This window comes from Peromyscus maniculatus, chromosome 17 (genome assembly GCF_049852395.1).
Source record: "Peromyscus maniculatus bairdii isolate BWxNUB_F1_BW_parent chromosome 17, HU_Pman_BW_mat_3.1, whole genome shotgun sequence".
Taxonomy (NCBI): Eukaryota; Metazoa; Chordata; class Mammalia; order Rodentia; family Cricetidae; genus Peromyscus; species Peromyscus maniculatus.
Window position 1 is genome coordinate 31999062 of NC_134868.1, and position 16480 is coordinate 32015541.

General features: G+C 36.4%; 1 protein-coding gene across 50 annotated transcripts in view; it reads right to left on the reverse strand.

Annotated features, from left to right (window-relative positions):
- Positions 1-2004: 2004 nt before the first annotated feature.
- Pcm1 (pericentriolar material 1) overlaps positions 2005-16480 on the reverse strand; it is a 93843-nt gene continuing 79367 nt past the window's right edge. For all 50 annotated transcript variants that reach the window (XM_076553483.1, XM_015990002.3, XM_042262778.2 and 47 more), the window contains 10 exons: positions 15678-15812; positions 12461-12658; positions 11306-11368; positions 10541-10676; positions 9952-10112; positions 6679-6751; positions 5300-5559; positions 3624-3716; positions 3429-3543; positions 2005-2358 (listed from right to left, as the gene is read on the reverse strand). In XM_076553483.1, the coding sequence (XP_076409598.1) occupies positions 2333-2358; positions 3429-3543; positions 3624-3716; positions 5300-5559; positions 6679-6751; positions 9952-10112; positions 10541-10676; positions 11306-11368; positions 12461-12658; positions 15678-15812 (1260 nt within the window). In that variant the 3' untranslated portion in view covers positions 2005-2332. The remainder of the gene's footprint in view (positions 2359-3428; positions 3544-3623; positions 3717-5299; positions 5560-6678; positions 6752-9951; positions 10113-10540; positions 10677-11305; positions 11369-12460; positions 12659-15677; positions 15813-16480) is intronic.

Genomic DNA, 16480 nt, shown 5'->3' on the forward strand with positions numbered 1-16480 from the left:
CTCATGCTGGGTTTAGTTATTAGGCGTAAATGATAGGTGATTTTACAATAACACCCCTCTTCTAGAACAAATCTGAAAAAGTATGCTTCCCCAAGTCCACACAGGCTTTTTTGTATCATATTTGATATTTATATTCTCTCAGATATTTTCAAGTCAGGGAAGATAATTCAAACTCACAATCTCTTTGTTATGTATATATCAACGGTATTTATAAAAAAAAAATGGAACTGAGAAATAATCAAGAATCTGCTCTTTATAAGAAAAATACTCTGCAGTGAAACCTTTCGTCAGTGTATTATTATTTTTCATGGCCTGATTTTTTTAATATTAAATACTGCCAAGTCAGACACAATTCTGGAATGAATTCTAAAGTGCAGTGAGTACGTCAATTTAAATAAAAATGCAATTCAGAGTTATATGTAGGATATACATTTATTAACAGTGAAAAAGCATTTACCCAAAGTGAATGTTACAAAATACAGAGTACCTCCATAGTCTGGGTAGTTCATTATTATAGCGTTATCTCTAACTTTGTAGAGTTGTAGCTTACTCATTGGGATTTTTTCTCTCTCTCTTATCACTAACCAAAGTTTTAACTTACAAATTAAGACAAATAGGAATACTTAATTTAATTAACTTTTGAGCAATACTTACTAGAAAAAAACATATTACACACATTATCTGTTCTCAATCTCTGGGTATTTTAAAACTAAATTACCTACTAAAATATGAAAACAACAGACTAGATAGCAGCTCTAATGTAAGTCAAATAAAGTAGTTTGATGAAGTCCATAGGTACCATGGTAAGAGCTAACATCTAAACCAATTCTTCCACTGTAGCATGCAGAGAGAGAAGGAGGGGGAGGAGGAGAATGCACTGCAATTGTAAGGCCTGGCTTGAGGGTTCAAATCAAGTTTCTTTGAGTCTGGAAAATATACAACTTGTTTGTACATATAAATTATTGTTCTAATGTCCCTGAAGTCAGTCCAACTGGGTAAGAATCCTTGATTCTGGATTGGTAGTTTCCAAATAAATTTGAATGACATCCAAGATATATGGTCTTACTTTAAATTAAATAACAATACAATAAAAGTCCTCAGAGGGAAATTGTCATTTTTATTCCCTGAATGGACATTTATATTAAGCCATCAAGCAAGTGAGAATTTTAAAGGAATACCAAACAAGTTCTTATGGGGTATTTTAGACAACTATTGAACAAATTTAAGTAGATACTTGGAATTAACACTGACTTTTCAAGTAAAAAACTAAGACTGACTTATTCACGGTTAACTGGCTCTACAAGAATACCAATCAGGGTGGTGGTAAGCATGACGGAATCAGAAGACAAAGTACTTTTTTAAAGTTGGTTTATAAGTGATGAAGAGCTCAGAGACTTCCTTAACACTTGACTTGCTTCTCTCCCTCAGGACACACAAAACCAACTGTTAGGCTTTGGTTTTAAATTATCATCTCAAAAGGCATGTTTGTTCAAAGGCATTACAAGTCTTAATGTTCTGTACATAAATTTAGTTCTATTTATCCTACTTGAAAGAGTTTGGGTTTTCATTTTAAATTAATTAGAATGCTATTTGTCTGTACAGAAATACTCCCTACATTTATATAATGCTTGTTTGTTAATTTTTAGACAGGATTTGCAACTCTGGAAAATATTAATCTAATAGATAATTTTGTGAAGTCCTAGGTACTAACATAATCTAAACCTCGTACACAATGTGGGTTACTAACATGTTCTATGACCACTCCACTCCTGGTCACCTTTATAAAGTCAACTTTATCCTTACACAGGACCAGGAAGGAATTATGAGACCATCAGACCCAACCACAGTAACATTGGCATTATTCTGAAGACTGGTCTAAGGCTGGGCTCTAGAGTAAATAATGTATTTCTCCAATTCTTGACCACTGCTGGTTCGGAATAGTGTTAAGTTACATAAAACAGCAATTTGCTGCATAGAATTCAACAAAATTTCCCAAAAGCATACTTTACAGATAAGTTCAAACTTTATTTAAAACTACATTTTAAAGTTAACATATCAAAACATCACAATGAAGGGTGAGGGTCAAGACCATAACAATAACAACAAAATAATAATAAAATAAAAAGAAAATTCCCACAGTGTGTCAAGGTTTGAATCTGTCCAGGATTCAGATTCTGATGTTTTAAACTGCCACAGGCAGAGATTAGCACACCCATCAAAAATGCAGTGTCAAACTAATTTACATTTTATACAGATCAAAACAGATATTTATTTAGTGTCTTTTTATATGCACTGACTATGTAAGAGAATTAGATGAGTCCCTGAAGACAGTTCATATACTCTGGGCTCCCACTGTTTCTGAAAAGAAGAATAATGGTTAATGTTTTATAAATTGGTGAATTAAAGTATTACTAAAATTTACTTTTAATAGTCTCTTCCATTAAAGCTTTACTTTATGTACAAGACCACAATAAAAAGTGTGAATTCAGTTCAAATTCCCTGGCAAAACACAGAATGAGTATTTGTTTTTCATGAATGGAGACCGAGCAACTATTTTTCTCTCTAAAAAACTCCACTAGAGAAAAGGAAAGTAACTATAAAAATGATTAAATGTAGACAAAAGAAGAGTGGCTGGAAGACAGACATGTCCTTGAAAGCCCTGAGTACATGAGGCTGGATGAAGAGAGAGCTGTAGCTTGGCCCCTAGAACAGGCTGCAGCTGATAAGGACGCCATGTATTCAGATGGGCAGAACTGAGCTAAAAAGCAAACTCTGATATATCTAAATGTTCTGTCCAACATCTCATTTCCAGAAAAAAAATCTTATATGATTTTAACTATTGAAAGAAAATAACAAGATGAAAATGCTTTGGTTTTGATACAAGAAATACTCTGAGCAGCTCAGAAGTTGTACCATTACATCCATAGAGAATGAAATTGGTGTGTGTGTGTGTATGAAATAAGTATAAGGTTTAATTACTACAACTGTAAAAATAAACTGTGCTTATCTGAATAAAATTAATAATGTAATAATATGATTTTTTTTTAACTTTCTGCAACAAAGAAGTTTAAAGGACATTTAAAATAAAGGCAAACCCCCAAAACTAATGTGAACACAATGACAGGAAGGGAAATGGATCTCAATACACACTTTTTACATGGGAGATGAAAGATATTACATGTATTACATGTATTTGAAGCATTAAGAAATCATAAAACATTTACATTAGAGTTGCATCTAGTACTTTATTAAAACTAAAGATTTTGAAAAATAGAGAACATAATCTGATATAATTTGAAAAGAATCAAGCGGCTGAATTGACAGACTGTCTTCTTAGATTTTCTAGGAAGTAATAGTACATTTCAAAAACAAACTAGACTGGTGTGATCATGATTTTTCAATACAAAATTAAAATTGGTAAGGTTTACCAGGTTCTTTCAGTATCTGAGAATTTCCAGCTAATTCTTCAGTCTGCATTTCACATATTTCATCAGATAAATGGTTTTTCTGTTCTTCTTCTACCATTTTCTTCCTTAGCTCTGCCTTTAGAATGAAAATTAAAAGTATAATCTTTCATCTAATATTTGTTATAAAGACAAGCTTAGCTGAAGAGAGCCGAATACCTCAGAATAGACTGTCAGTTTGAGTGGCAAATCATCAACTTTCACAAAGTCTTCTTCATCAGACTTTTGACTTATATTCCCAGATTCCGCTTCCTGGAAGGTAAGTATAGTTAATGAACAAAAGCAAAAAGCACAACACCTTTGCCTCTGTATCAAAATCTAAATCACTCATGCCTAGAAATAAGGTGGAGTTTTATATATTCATATTTATATGAATGATTAAAAAACATACAGTTTACAGAACAGCATACACAGCACTCAGGAGGCAAACAAAGGCAAGCAGAGCTCTGGGTTTGAGGTCAGTTTGCTCTCTACAGCAAGCTAGCAGGAATAAATAGAGAGCACATCTCAAAAGACAAACAAACAAATCAGAATCGGCTGGGTAGGGGGCAGGGAGATGGCTCATCTGGTTAAGGCACTTGCTGTTGAGCTTGAGTTCCACTCCCAGACCCACAATGTGGATGAGAAAACAAACTCTGGCAGGCTGTCCTCTGACTTCCACACACGGGCTGTGCTGCATACATTCACATGCCTGCACCTGCTCTTGCTCTCTCTCTCTGTCAACTAATTAATATAATAAAGATTTCTGAAAGGGGCTAGAGAAATGGCTCAGTGGTTAAGATTATTGGCTGCTCTTCTAAGGACCCAGGTTCAATTCTCAACACCTATGTGGTGGCTCACAGCCATCTGCAATTCCAGTTCCAGGGAAACCAATACCGCTTCTGACTTCTATGGGCTCGCAAGCATACATACATTCAGACACATACGCATAAAATAAATAAATGCTGCAACATTTAAAGACTAAATCAATTAATTTTCAGAGCTTTGAATGTCTAAGTGTACATGGCAAGAAAACAAAGCAGCTTATAATAGTTTCTACTGATGTTTTTGAAACATTCTTAGTTCCCTTTCTGACTTTCTGTAAGTCATAACAAGAAAAATAGCTTTAAGAACACAGTCAATTTTAATTAAAAAAAAAAATGAACCAAAGGCTAGGTGACAGACACCTGTAATCCCAGCACTCAAGAGGCAGAGGCAGGAGGAACACATAAAGTTCCAGGCCAGTCTATCTACCTATCAAGTTACAGAATGGCCAGATCAAAGTAACAAACCCGAAAAACCAAACAGCAACAAAAAGGGAAGGGATACATTGTACCCACCAAGTTTCAAATATGATGCTTCATTTTTGCTAAGAAAAATTATATTAAAGTATGTAACCTAGGGGCTGGAGAGATGGCTCAGCAGTTAAGAGAACTGATTCCTCTTCCAGAGGTTCTCAGTTCAATTCCCAGCACCCACATGGTGGCTCACAACCATCTGTAATGAGATCTGGCACCCTCTTCTGTCATGCGGGGACACATGTGGGCATAATATTGTATACATAATGATTAATCTTTTTAAAAAAAATTTTAAAAAGTAACCTAAACATCCCCAAACTAACCTGTTTGCTATTCAATTGAAATGAAATCATGGTTCAGAGTAAAACTAACTTAGGTACTTCTTATTATAAGTGTGATTTCCTAGTATACTGTTATGTGACTTGCTACATATAAATACTGACTCTGTTGAACAGTTCTCTGCCATACCCCAAATTTATACCTCAATGTGTTAGTCGAAAATGAAATATAAACAGAAATACAAACGCAAAAATACTTGGAAATGTAACCATTACATACATAGTCATTCACTAACACTGGAGATTCAGTATCAGGACTTCCAGCCAGAGAGCTCTCGGGAGTCTCCTGAGCAGATTTCACTTCTTTGACGTTAGGCACTAAGGTTTCACTTGCAGTTGAGGGTAATGGCGTAGGGTCAGGCTGTTTAGATGAATCAGTAGGAGTGAGTGAGTCCTTATGGGTAGTGCCATTTAAAGGTTGTCCATTTTCCAAGATATTGAGATAACAAGGTTTCACAGGAGAGCTGCTGTCTTGATCATCTGCCATCAAAAGGAAGTCTCCACGTTAGAAAAATGAAGCACCTGTTCAATCCACAACACTAAGGGAAGACAGTACCATGAACAAGAGTAGTCAAGACATGAAGACTCAAAGATCCCCATCCAGATTTTACTTATCATGGCTCCCAAGTTTAGTTGAACAGATTTAGCTAGGAACATGTTAAAATAAATTCCTTAAGGCCAAATGATTTCAGTGAATAAGGAATAATGAATTAGGATTTTTAAGACCAAAGCCCTAAAATGAGTATTATTTTAAAACAAACCCCTCTCATTTTTCTCTAAAGAAACTGTGGATAAATTTTGGGTACAGCTAAATATTTGCCAAATATAAATAAAAGAAGGTGTGTGTGGGGGAGAGCTGTTGAGATGGCTTAGCTGTTAAAAGCACTTGCTGTTTTCACAGAGGACTAGAGTTCAGGTCCCAGCACCCACATCAAGTAGTTCACAATGGAGTGTAACTGCAGTTCTAGAAGATCTAGTACCCTCTTCTGGCCTCTGTGGGCACTACATGCATGTGATACACATGCACATACTTAGGTACACACACATTTAAAAAATAAATAAATAAAAATACTTGCACTGGGCAAGGGACCCATGCCATTAATCCCAGAATGTGGGAAGCAAAAGCAGGCAGATATTCCAAGTTAGAGGCCAACCTGATTTATACAGGGTGTTCCAGGCAAGCCAAGGCTACAGACTGAGACCCTGCCGCAAAATAAATAAATACATAAACAAACAAATAAATGGAAAATAATTGCTAGTTGGAGGCACAATATGGGTGCATGCACCTGCAATTCAATGACAGAAGCAGAGGTAGAAGGATCTGAAGTTCAAGGTTATCTTCAAACTACATAAAGAGTTCAAGGCCAACTTGGGCTATACAAGGCTGTTTTTAAAAACTTAACCAAACTAAACAACAAAAATCAAATCAATCACTGTTCTTTTACACAAAATATTTACCAGGATAACAAAGACAGACATTAAGTCCAAAGTGTGTTTACACTTACATTAGCCTAGAATTAAAACCTACTTTTTTTTAGTTTTGAGCACACTGAAAATATTTTAAAAAGTGTAAAAATTAGGGTCATTTAGACTTCTTACTCTTACTGGTTGGTTCTTGGTCTGACGGTACAGTTGTGCTTTCTGATATTTTTTCAGGATCATGTTGTAGCACCTAAAAGAAAAATATGTTTTAATAGCAAGACCTAAAAATATATGTCCCTATAGAAAAGGTAATTACTACTGTGTGGTTTTTGTCCAACCCCAGAGCTATAAAAAGGGAAATGTAATATAGTCTTCTTAAAGTGTTTCAAGGCGCCTTTAGTTAACAATTAAAAGATGGGTAATTAAAAAAAGGTTTCCTCACATGAACTATGAACCAAAGACTGAGGGGCTCCCAGCTGGATCAGGCCCTCTGAATAGGTGAGACAGTTGATTGGCTTGATCAGTTTGGGAGGCATTTAGGCAGTGGGACCAAGTCCTGTGCTCATTCCATGAGTTGGCTGTTTGAAACCAGGAACTTATGCAGGGACACTTGGCTCAGTCTGGGAGGAAGGGACTGGACCTCCCTGGACTGAGTCTACCAAGTCGATCACAGTCCTCGGGGGAGGACTTGTCCTGGAGGAGATGGGAATGGAGGGTGGGCTGGGGGTAAGGGGAGGGCGTGGGAGGGGGGAGAATAGGGGAACCCATGGCTGATATGTAGAACTGAATGGTATTGTAAAATAAAAAATATATATCACAAAAAAAAAAGGAAAAAAAAAAAAAAAAAAGAAAAAAAAAAAGAAAAAAAAAAAAAAAAAGGTTTCCTTCTTAGACAAGCACAAAACAAATGATAGAATAAAATAGATCCCACAAGCTTTTATATTTTTCTCAGGACCTTATCTCAAAATTAAAGGCTGTCTATAATTGTAAGCCTTAAGTGAACTGAAAGTCTGAAGCAGAAGTGAGAAAGAGGAGGAAGATGAACCACATCAAGTGCTTGTAGCAGAAGGAGAATCTAATCTGAATTCATCCCACAAGTGGAAGCAGTGGATGCGAGGGAGGGCTACAATGCAGGGCAGGGTTGAGGAGCATCACAAGGGAGATGCTGGGGAGCTGTCTGTCTTTCAAGGAAGTGGCGACTCCTAGCGTTTCATGTCCAACCTCACAGAAAGTACAAGATGACATTTTTTAGAGAACTGAACTAGTTTCACACAAAGGGTTGAAGTGGAAGGAGGTAGACATGGTAAAAGAAACTACACTGAAAATAGGGGTTTAGTTTAGGTCCACATAATGGTGGGATACCTACTCCACCCATTTAGCTCAAGAATGCCAACAACAAAACTTCTATGCCAGGGTGAAGAATGAAGAACCTTTTCTGAAGAAACCAAGGAAAGCACCAATGTAAACTGACAACTGGGACTTTCTATCAGAAAGGGAGCTGCCTATAAAAATACCTTACACAGAAACTCCAAAGAACTCAAGACATTTTTTCAAAATTGTGTGTGTGTGTGTGTGTGTGTGTGTGTGTGTGTGTGTGTGTGTGTGTGTGTGTATCTATAAATCTTTGAACAGCCAAGGTTCAGCAGATAGCTATCTAAAGCTTTCAGGTATAGAAGAAAACATGTGACATTATAAAAAATAATCAGAAAAACGTTAAAAGTGTTTATTTAGACAGAGTAGTTAGGAAAGTTGAAATAAAATAAAAACTAAGTAATACAAGTATTAAGACCTAGGATACATCCCAGAAAGTAAAGCAAAATGATAAAGCAATGGGACAGTAAAAGGAACAGAGAAGAAAAATGAGATTATCAACCAGGGGCTATTTTACCACCTATAATTTCCACAGAGAGAAGAGAAATAAAGCAAATAAAGAAAATTTAACAAATGTAAGAAAAGACTATAAATAGGGAAGACCAAACGAATACTCAGACAACAGAAAAAAAACCACAACAACGCTGTAAAACTCCAAATTCTTTGGGGTGGAAGGCTTTCAGTGTAGGGAACAGGACAAAGCTATACATGTAGGGTTAGAATGAAGAAATCCCAGGACACCTGCAAAGCAGCTCTGTAACCAAGATGATGAAGCAGTACAATCAACATCTAAAGGAAAATACCTTCAACACTTAAGAACTTTTTAAATATGTAACCTTTTATGCATTCTTTCTCACAAGGGTACCAGCAGATTTATTACCCCTGAAATGAGGTCACAAACCACAAAGGAGAAAGACAAAGGACTAGATTCCATAAACAGAGACCTGATGAACATAATGGAGAAAAATAAATTCTTAGGTTGGTAACTATTCAGCAGATCTAAGAGCTAAATCTAGAATGCAGCAGAAAGGGATAGTACTTGAAGAAGGGAAAAACAGAAGGAAAGATCATTTAGTTCATGTACCAAATTCTGTGGAGAGGCTTGTATAGAGAGCTGCTAGAGGACAGGATAGAATACTCAGGAATTTATATGTTCAAAGAATACTTATAAAAATGGAGACCATCACTACATCTGTACAAGGGATGTACAATGAGCAGTAACAATATTTACTTCGTTCAGAGGCTGGAAATATTTATATACTTTGGCAAAGTCTAAATATTAAACATAGACTTAACCAACACACACACACACACACACACACACAGTCACTCAAAAAACTAAAGTAGGGAGCTGGAGAGATGGCTCAGAGGTTAAGAGCACTGGCTGTTCTTCCAGAGGTCATGAGTTCAATTCCCAGCAACCACATGGTGGCTCACAACCATCTGTAATGAGATCTAGAGCCCTCTTCTGGTGTGCAGGCAGAACACTGTATAAATAAATAAATAAAGGCAGAACACTGTATAAATAAATAAATAAATAAATAAATAAATAAATACATCTTTTTAAAAAAAAACTGAAGTAAACAGCAGAAGAAATTGTATCAGGTATAGATAGCCTCTTGAGCTAGATAAAGTAAAGGCAGGAAATAAACGATTTTATGCTTGTTATATATTATTTTAATTTGTGACTAGGAAAAAAATAGGAAACTTTAAAAATTTATATCTTCTAAAGTATCTTATAGTTTTACAACTTGTAATAAAAAAGATTAAAGTGTTTCAAAAAAGATTATTAACTATAAAACTAGTGCTTCAGATTTTTTTTGTTTTTGAGACAAAATCTCCTTTTATAGCCCTGGCTGGCCTTGACCTCAGATCTGCCGACCTTTGCTTCCAGAGTGCTGGGATTAATTATACATGCCACCTAGCAGGCATGTTTCAGATCTAAATAAATACACTAAGTTTTACTAACCATTTTAATCATGAAAATGAGACTGGAAAGGGCATTCACTCTGACAGTGTTCAGAAGGCTCCTGTTTTCACCACAGGCCTGGTGGAGGGGCACTGGTTTGTAACAGATACCTGACTGTCATGCTCATTCTCTTCTGGAGTTTCGGTGTTAGCCTGAAGTGAAGTCTGGACATCCACAGGACTCTCCTCAAAGTCTTCCATTTCTTCATCCTCATTTTCATCTTCTCCACTTCCATAATTAGTTAAAGCCTGACTTTCAGCTTTAGATAGATCTAAGTTGATTACACACAAATTTTAGTCAACTCACAAATCAATCTTCAGGGGGAGTGGGTGTAGAGATGAGTCTGACTGTGTTGCTGGTACTAACTCCTGGACTTCAATTACCCCACTACCTCAGTCTCCTACTGCTGTACATCACCACATCTCCCCAGGCAATCTTAGTGATGGTGACTGTCAACTGCATCTCGAGTGACACAGGTACTGTGTACATGGATGGTATCAGAAGGACTCAAACCAGTGCACACTAGAAACTCTGGTGCTGAATGGCAAGGCAATTTCAGCAGGTCATGCACAGCATTCAGTCAAAATGATACTGGGATTCAAAACCAGAGTTTGACAAAATTCTCAATGCATCCCTACAAACTATAAGTGACCTATATAAAACTTACGAATAATTATGTCTCAAAGCCTTTAAACTTACTAATAGACACAGGACACCTTTCACTTTCTTCATCTTCCTCTTGATCAGAAACATCAGATCTTACATTTTTGGGACCTTTGGCATCATAGACCTCAGAAGTCTGAGTCTGCTTAATAGTTTCAGTCTCATCCTTGTCCTGTAAACAATGTAAATAATTAATTCTTGGAATGTTTTAAAAAGGTATACATGGTAGAGCTTTCATAGCAATAATAGCCACTCTGTAATAATATAAAGAATTACTTCTGACAATCTAGTTTTGTTTTAAAAGCAAAACTGTTCTGGGTGGTGGTGGTGACACATGCCTTTAATCTCAGCACTGGTGAGGCAGAGCCAGGCGGATCTCTGTGAGTTCAAGGCCAGTCTGGGCTACAGAATGAGATCCAGGACAGGCACCAAAGCTACACAGAGAAGACGTGTCTCAAAAAATAAAAAAAAAAGCCAAAAGAAAAACCATGGTTTGTAATAAGAAAAGACATTTAATTACATACTTGTAAAAAATATTAAGATAAAAGCTGTTAAAATTTTGTTTTGTGGGGCTGGAGAGATGGCTCAGTGGTTAAGAGCACTGGCTGCTCTTCCAGAGGTCCTGAGTTCAATTCCCAGCAACCACATGGTGGCTCACAACCACTTGTAATGAGATCTGGAGCCCTCTTCTGGCCTACAAGGACACATGCAGACAGAACACTGTATGTATAATAAATAAATTATTAGAAAATTTTTGTTTTGTTCTAAAAGCATTCCTTATAGACACAAATTGGCACTTACTTTGTCTTCATCATCTATCTCTCCAGCAGGTGAGCCATGATCTCCTTCAAGAATCCTTTTGGCCTAACAGCAAATCAATTAAGTAGAATTTAGCAAGAATACTTATGTAATTCCAGTTTTTCTAATCTTAATAAAAAAAGCCAGTAAATCAGCCTTTGTCGCCTGTCATTATTCCCATCTAAACCATTGGAGTTACTTACTCAACTGTCAAAATTATTTGTTGATGCACACCAATCTAAGCCATTAGCTTATCACTTCTTTTTAAAAATTTATTATTGATTAGCTTTATAGATAGGTACTTTATCACATCTCCTCATATTATCCTCTCTTAAAATCACTACACTGAGCTTTATCTCTATGGAAAGCTTTCCCCAGTCTTCCTGATGAACTCCTCTATCTTTCAGTCTTAGCTCATATTTCAGCCCCTGGGGAAAGTCTCATGAGACTGCCTACCTAAAGCGGACTAAGACTTCTTTCCAGTAACCTACTATGGTGTTCTTTATGTCCCTTATGTATTTAGCAATGGTTGAAATGAATTTCTGTCTAGAATAAAACCAGGAGCACTGAGGAGAAGACTCTAAGTTAGAAAGGTTTCTCTGTCTGGGTCTTGGCCTGCTGTCCCTTCTCGTGGTCAGAGGGTAAGGAAAGGGGGTGCCCAGTAAGCTTTCCAATACAGGAGAACTAACTGATCAGGATCACATGCAGTCATGAATTAACAAGGCAGAAAAACTAGAGATGAAAAATGAGAGCCCTAGCCAACGGGCAGATGCTTGTTGGCTGGAAGTGACTTCCTTGTGACACATATTCTCAGAGACTCAATGACATTTGGCAACAGCCATCATAGGGAAGCTGTCCAGGAACCAGATCATGGTTCTCTCCTCTTTGGAGCTCTTAGTAAGCAATACGAAAGTGAACTGGACACCTCACAATTCACAGTTAGCATCAATCCCTGTCTGCACTTTTGATCTCGCCTTGATGGTGGAATACTAAGTTTAGTAAGTAGCCCATGTACTGATTTACAAATTTGACTAACTGGTTTTATGAAAAATAACTGTTCTTGTTGAGGTCAAAGGAGAGTTTATTCACTACTAATAATCAAGAACTGTATTGACAGGCTGACAACAACTCTTCTTACAAGCACAACTTGAAAGTTACCTCTTTTGCATAAGACTGTATCACTCCAGCTGCTTCCATTTTCCTTTTGCATCTCTGTTTAACAGCTATACTATTATTATCCAAGTCTTGCATGAGCTTAAAGAAAGCCAATTCATTAAACAACACTTCAGATATCTCTACAAGAAGATCTTCTCCACAGTCTTTCAGTTTTCTGCCTGCAAATTTTGCTAGTGAATCCTATTTAAAGATAAAATAAATAATTTTAAGATCATCAACTGTGCATAAAACACTACAGGTGGTTTAAAAGATTAAACTATAATAGTTGCCTAGAAAAAAACAGTATTCCTAAAATTTTATGTGTGTGTGTATATATACACACAGAGTTGTTTTTTGAGATTTTAATGTACTTCTCCTTTCCTTTTCCTCCCTTCAAACCCTCCCATATACCCCTCCTTGCTCTTTCACTCTGACTTCATTATATTGCTACCGACATTTATGTATGTATACAGAAATACATAAGCAGAACCTGCTCAGGCTGTATAACGTTACTTGTATTTATGTCCTCATCTACTCACTCAGTGTTAGCTCTTTGTACATGGTTGAGACCTCCTGGGGCTCCCCTTGTCTACATTAGCATGTCTACTGTTGTCCTTGTTCCTAATACTTTCAAAGTATTGGAAAACTTAACACTAAAGCCACGGCTATATAGAGACAGATTAGTATTACTATAAAATATTCTATTACAAAGCAGGCATCTTGCTAGCCTCACTCAGAGTATACACAAGGGAAGGAAAAGAATATATGGTATATACACTGTATATTCTATATATGTATAAATATAGTACTTCCTTAATATAATTCTTGGGCACAAATGAGTAAAACCGACTCCTAGTCTCCCAAAAGTTCCCAGAGAGTACATGTTGGGACTATATATGTACTACTGTAAAACAAGATTACTATGTGAGGATAAATTGTCTTCCTAATCTACATGGTACCAAATTGTTAGTTTCTTCCTTTACATTAGCCAACTAGTCACTTTCACTGAAAATTTTCTACAGAATAAATTTATAAGGAAGTATTAGTTCTACTCAAGCTGAAATACAGCATCATCAAATGAGTAACTGTGCTATTTTATATAAAAGATTTCCCTTTTTCTTTCTTGCAAAACTATGGGCTATGCTACTTAGAGAAAAGGTAAGCTACACTGCTGTGTCACTTGACCTACTGCCCCAAGAAAGCAACACAGAAACACTATCATACAGTCACAGAAATAGCATGTATGCAACCCCAAACTTCTCAACAGATCTCAGAAGAAAAAATCAGCAGCCAATACTTTAAGGTCTAGTTCATGATAAAAAGTGGAGATGGAGGAAAGCGGGGGGGGGGGGGGGGGGGAAGGAGGGAAGAAAGGGGAAGACAGAAAAGAGTCTAGGTAATATTTAAATTAGCTTTTGTTCTTTAATAGACATGAAACTGTGAAAGAAATCAGGAAGGAAATGAAGAAAGGTAGTCAAATTTTCTTAGAAGAGCTGCACAGACATTGATTAAAATTACAAGTTTTAAATAATTTCTCTTTTAAACACATTCTAAAATAGCTATTTCTTTCTCTTGGAATAAGCTAGCTGGTTAAATTTATAAAAATTTATTATCCATAAGTTATCTTAAATGTTTTTACTACTTCAGATATTGCTGTAAGAATACATTATTTATAATTTTTCTAGTAATATGCTAATAAATCCTATTTGTACAAAGTACAAGATCACTGATGAATTATATACCTCATAAATTATGTATTAAACAAGAGTCAGAACAATTTTGAGATTATTACTGAATTTGTGCTTTAATCTTAATACTAACAAAATGGAAAATTATAGTGAAGGAAATTAGTATCTAACCAAACTTTTAAATTAGCTAACAGGTAAAGTGATAGTACCTCACCTAAAAATCAGTTTAACTTCTGCAAAGAAAGCAAGACAAAATTTCATAGAAAAACTTCCCATCAAGATGAAAGAAAAATGTACTATCTAATCTAGAGTAGCAATACCCATCAATGAACTGTCTCATTGTGAAAATATTCAGGTGATCACAATGGAAATGATTTTTGTTATGTGGAGTAATTAAGGAGTCTTTACTTACCTAATAGTATCACAACCTGAGCATTACTGACATTTAGGACCAGAAAATTGTTTCAGTATAGGTTTAGCAGCATGCCTGGCCTCTACCTAATACATCTCTTTCTCCTTTTCCTTCTTATCTCTCTCCCAACTTACTTGCTATATGAAACAAAACATCTACGACACTGTCAAATGCCTCCTGGGACACACAAAATCTTCTCGAGCTGGGAACCACAACCTTAATATAATTTAAAGATGCAGTTTATCTGAGCGTTAGAAAGTGATTACTAGAGGCGAGGCAATGTGGGAGGGAAGGAAATAAAGGAAGTCAGGTAACAGGTACAAAACAAATAGAAGGTTTAGTGTAATTCGCTTTGCCAGAGTGGCATGCCCACAGTTCACAGCAACCCATAACCTTCACCTATGTCATGACTATCTGGGAGAGAGGAGCTTAAAGACTTCAAATAGAACCGATAAGGAGAGTGAAATGCCAGTTATTGAACACATACTAACTGTTAGAAAGAAAAGTTAACTATGCTCTAAAAACTTTCTCTAATTAGAGGCTGGTTTCTAGCTTCGAAAATTTCCCAGATTATTTAAAATTAAATCAGAGCATGCTTTCTAAGCATTTCAGTCTTGAACTATTCTTATTGGTAGAATATCAAACCAGTTTTAAAATTTTCTTATTCATGTGTATGTGTGTGTATCTATGTGGGTATGCCAAGTGTGTGCAGATGCCTTAAAAAAACAACAAAAAACCCCAGAACAGAACAGAGTGGCAATTTCCTAAGCCCCTGGAGCTGAAGTCACAGGCAGTTGTTAGCCACCTTGACAAGGGTGCTGAGAACCAAACCCAGGTCTTCTGGAAGAGTAGCAAGTGCTCTTGACAGCTGAGCCATCTCTCCAGCCCTTTCAAGCCAATAGATTATTACTGGAGTTATGACAGGCCTTTGGAGATGGCCATGGTAAATAAAAATACAGAAGGTCCTCTTACAATTTTTAACTAAATAAAGAGAATATTAAAATGCCATCCAAAATGAGTATTAGAATGGGCTCTTGAATAAGTTGTATAATATCAGAATACGTCAATAGAACCCTAACCAAATGGTATAGATGTAACATATATACAAATAAACTCTTACCTGTAATATACTTCCTAGTTGTTTATGAAAGAACTTGACAAACTCTTTGCTTTCATCATTTTGTTGGGTAAGGGTCAAAACCATACGTCTTACTGAAGTAAGAAGTTGAGAAGAACATACTTCATCCATATGCTCCTAAGAAAAATCCTAGTAGGTTAGGCCATAAACTCAACTATTATTTTAAAAAAAAATCTACACAATTTAAAATTTCTTTCTCTTGCATAGTTTCTCATTTTCCAGAGAGACATTGGAAAGATCCCTAACAGTGGCTAGTCTCTACAGTATACATACTGAACAGTTTGGAGATTTTAACCCACACACCAGAAAATGACTAATAAAAGAAATTTCCTGTTCCAATACTTTCCATCACTTCCCTTCTGTACTAAGGAGAATTATGCACACCAGTCCTTCAATTTGTCTATCTTCCTATTTATAGTTCATCATTTCAACTATGTATGTATCTATGGTGGTTTAAATAAGAATGGCTTCCAGAGACTCACATAGTTGAATCTTAGTCAGAAGGGAGTGGACCACTTTGACAGGATTAGAAGATTTAGGAAGCATGGCCTCGTTGGAGGAAGAGGATTACTGGGGACAGGGTGTTCAGGTTTCAAAAGCCCATGCCAGGCCCAATCTCTCTCTGCCTGTGGATCAGCAGGGCTCTCAACAACTCCAGCACCACATTTGCCATGCCTGCCGTCATGCTAATGGACTAATCCTCTGAAACTAAGCAAGCCCTCAATTAAATGCTTTTTCTTGTAAGAGTTGCCATGGTCTTCTAACAGTTGCGAGTAACTCCATCA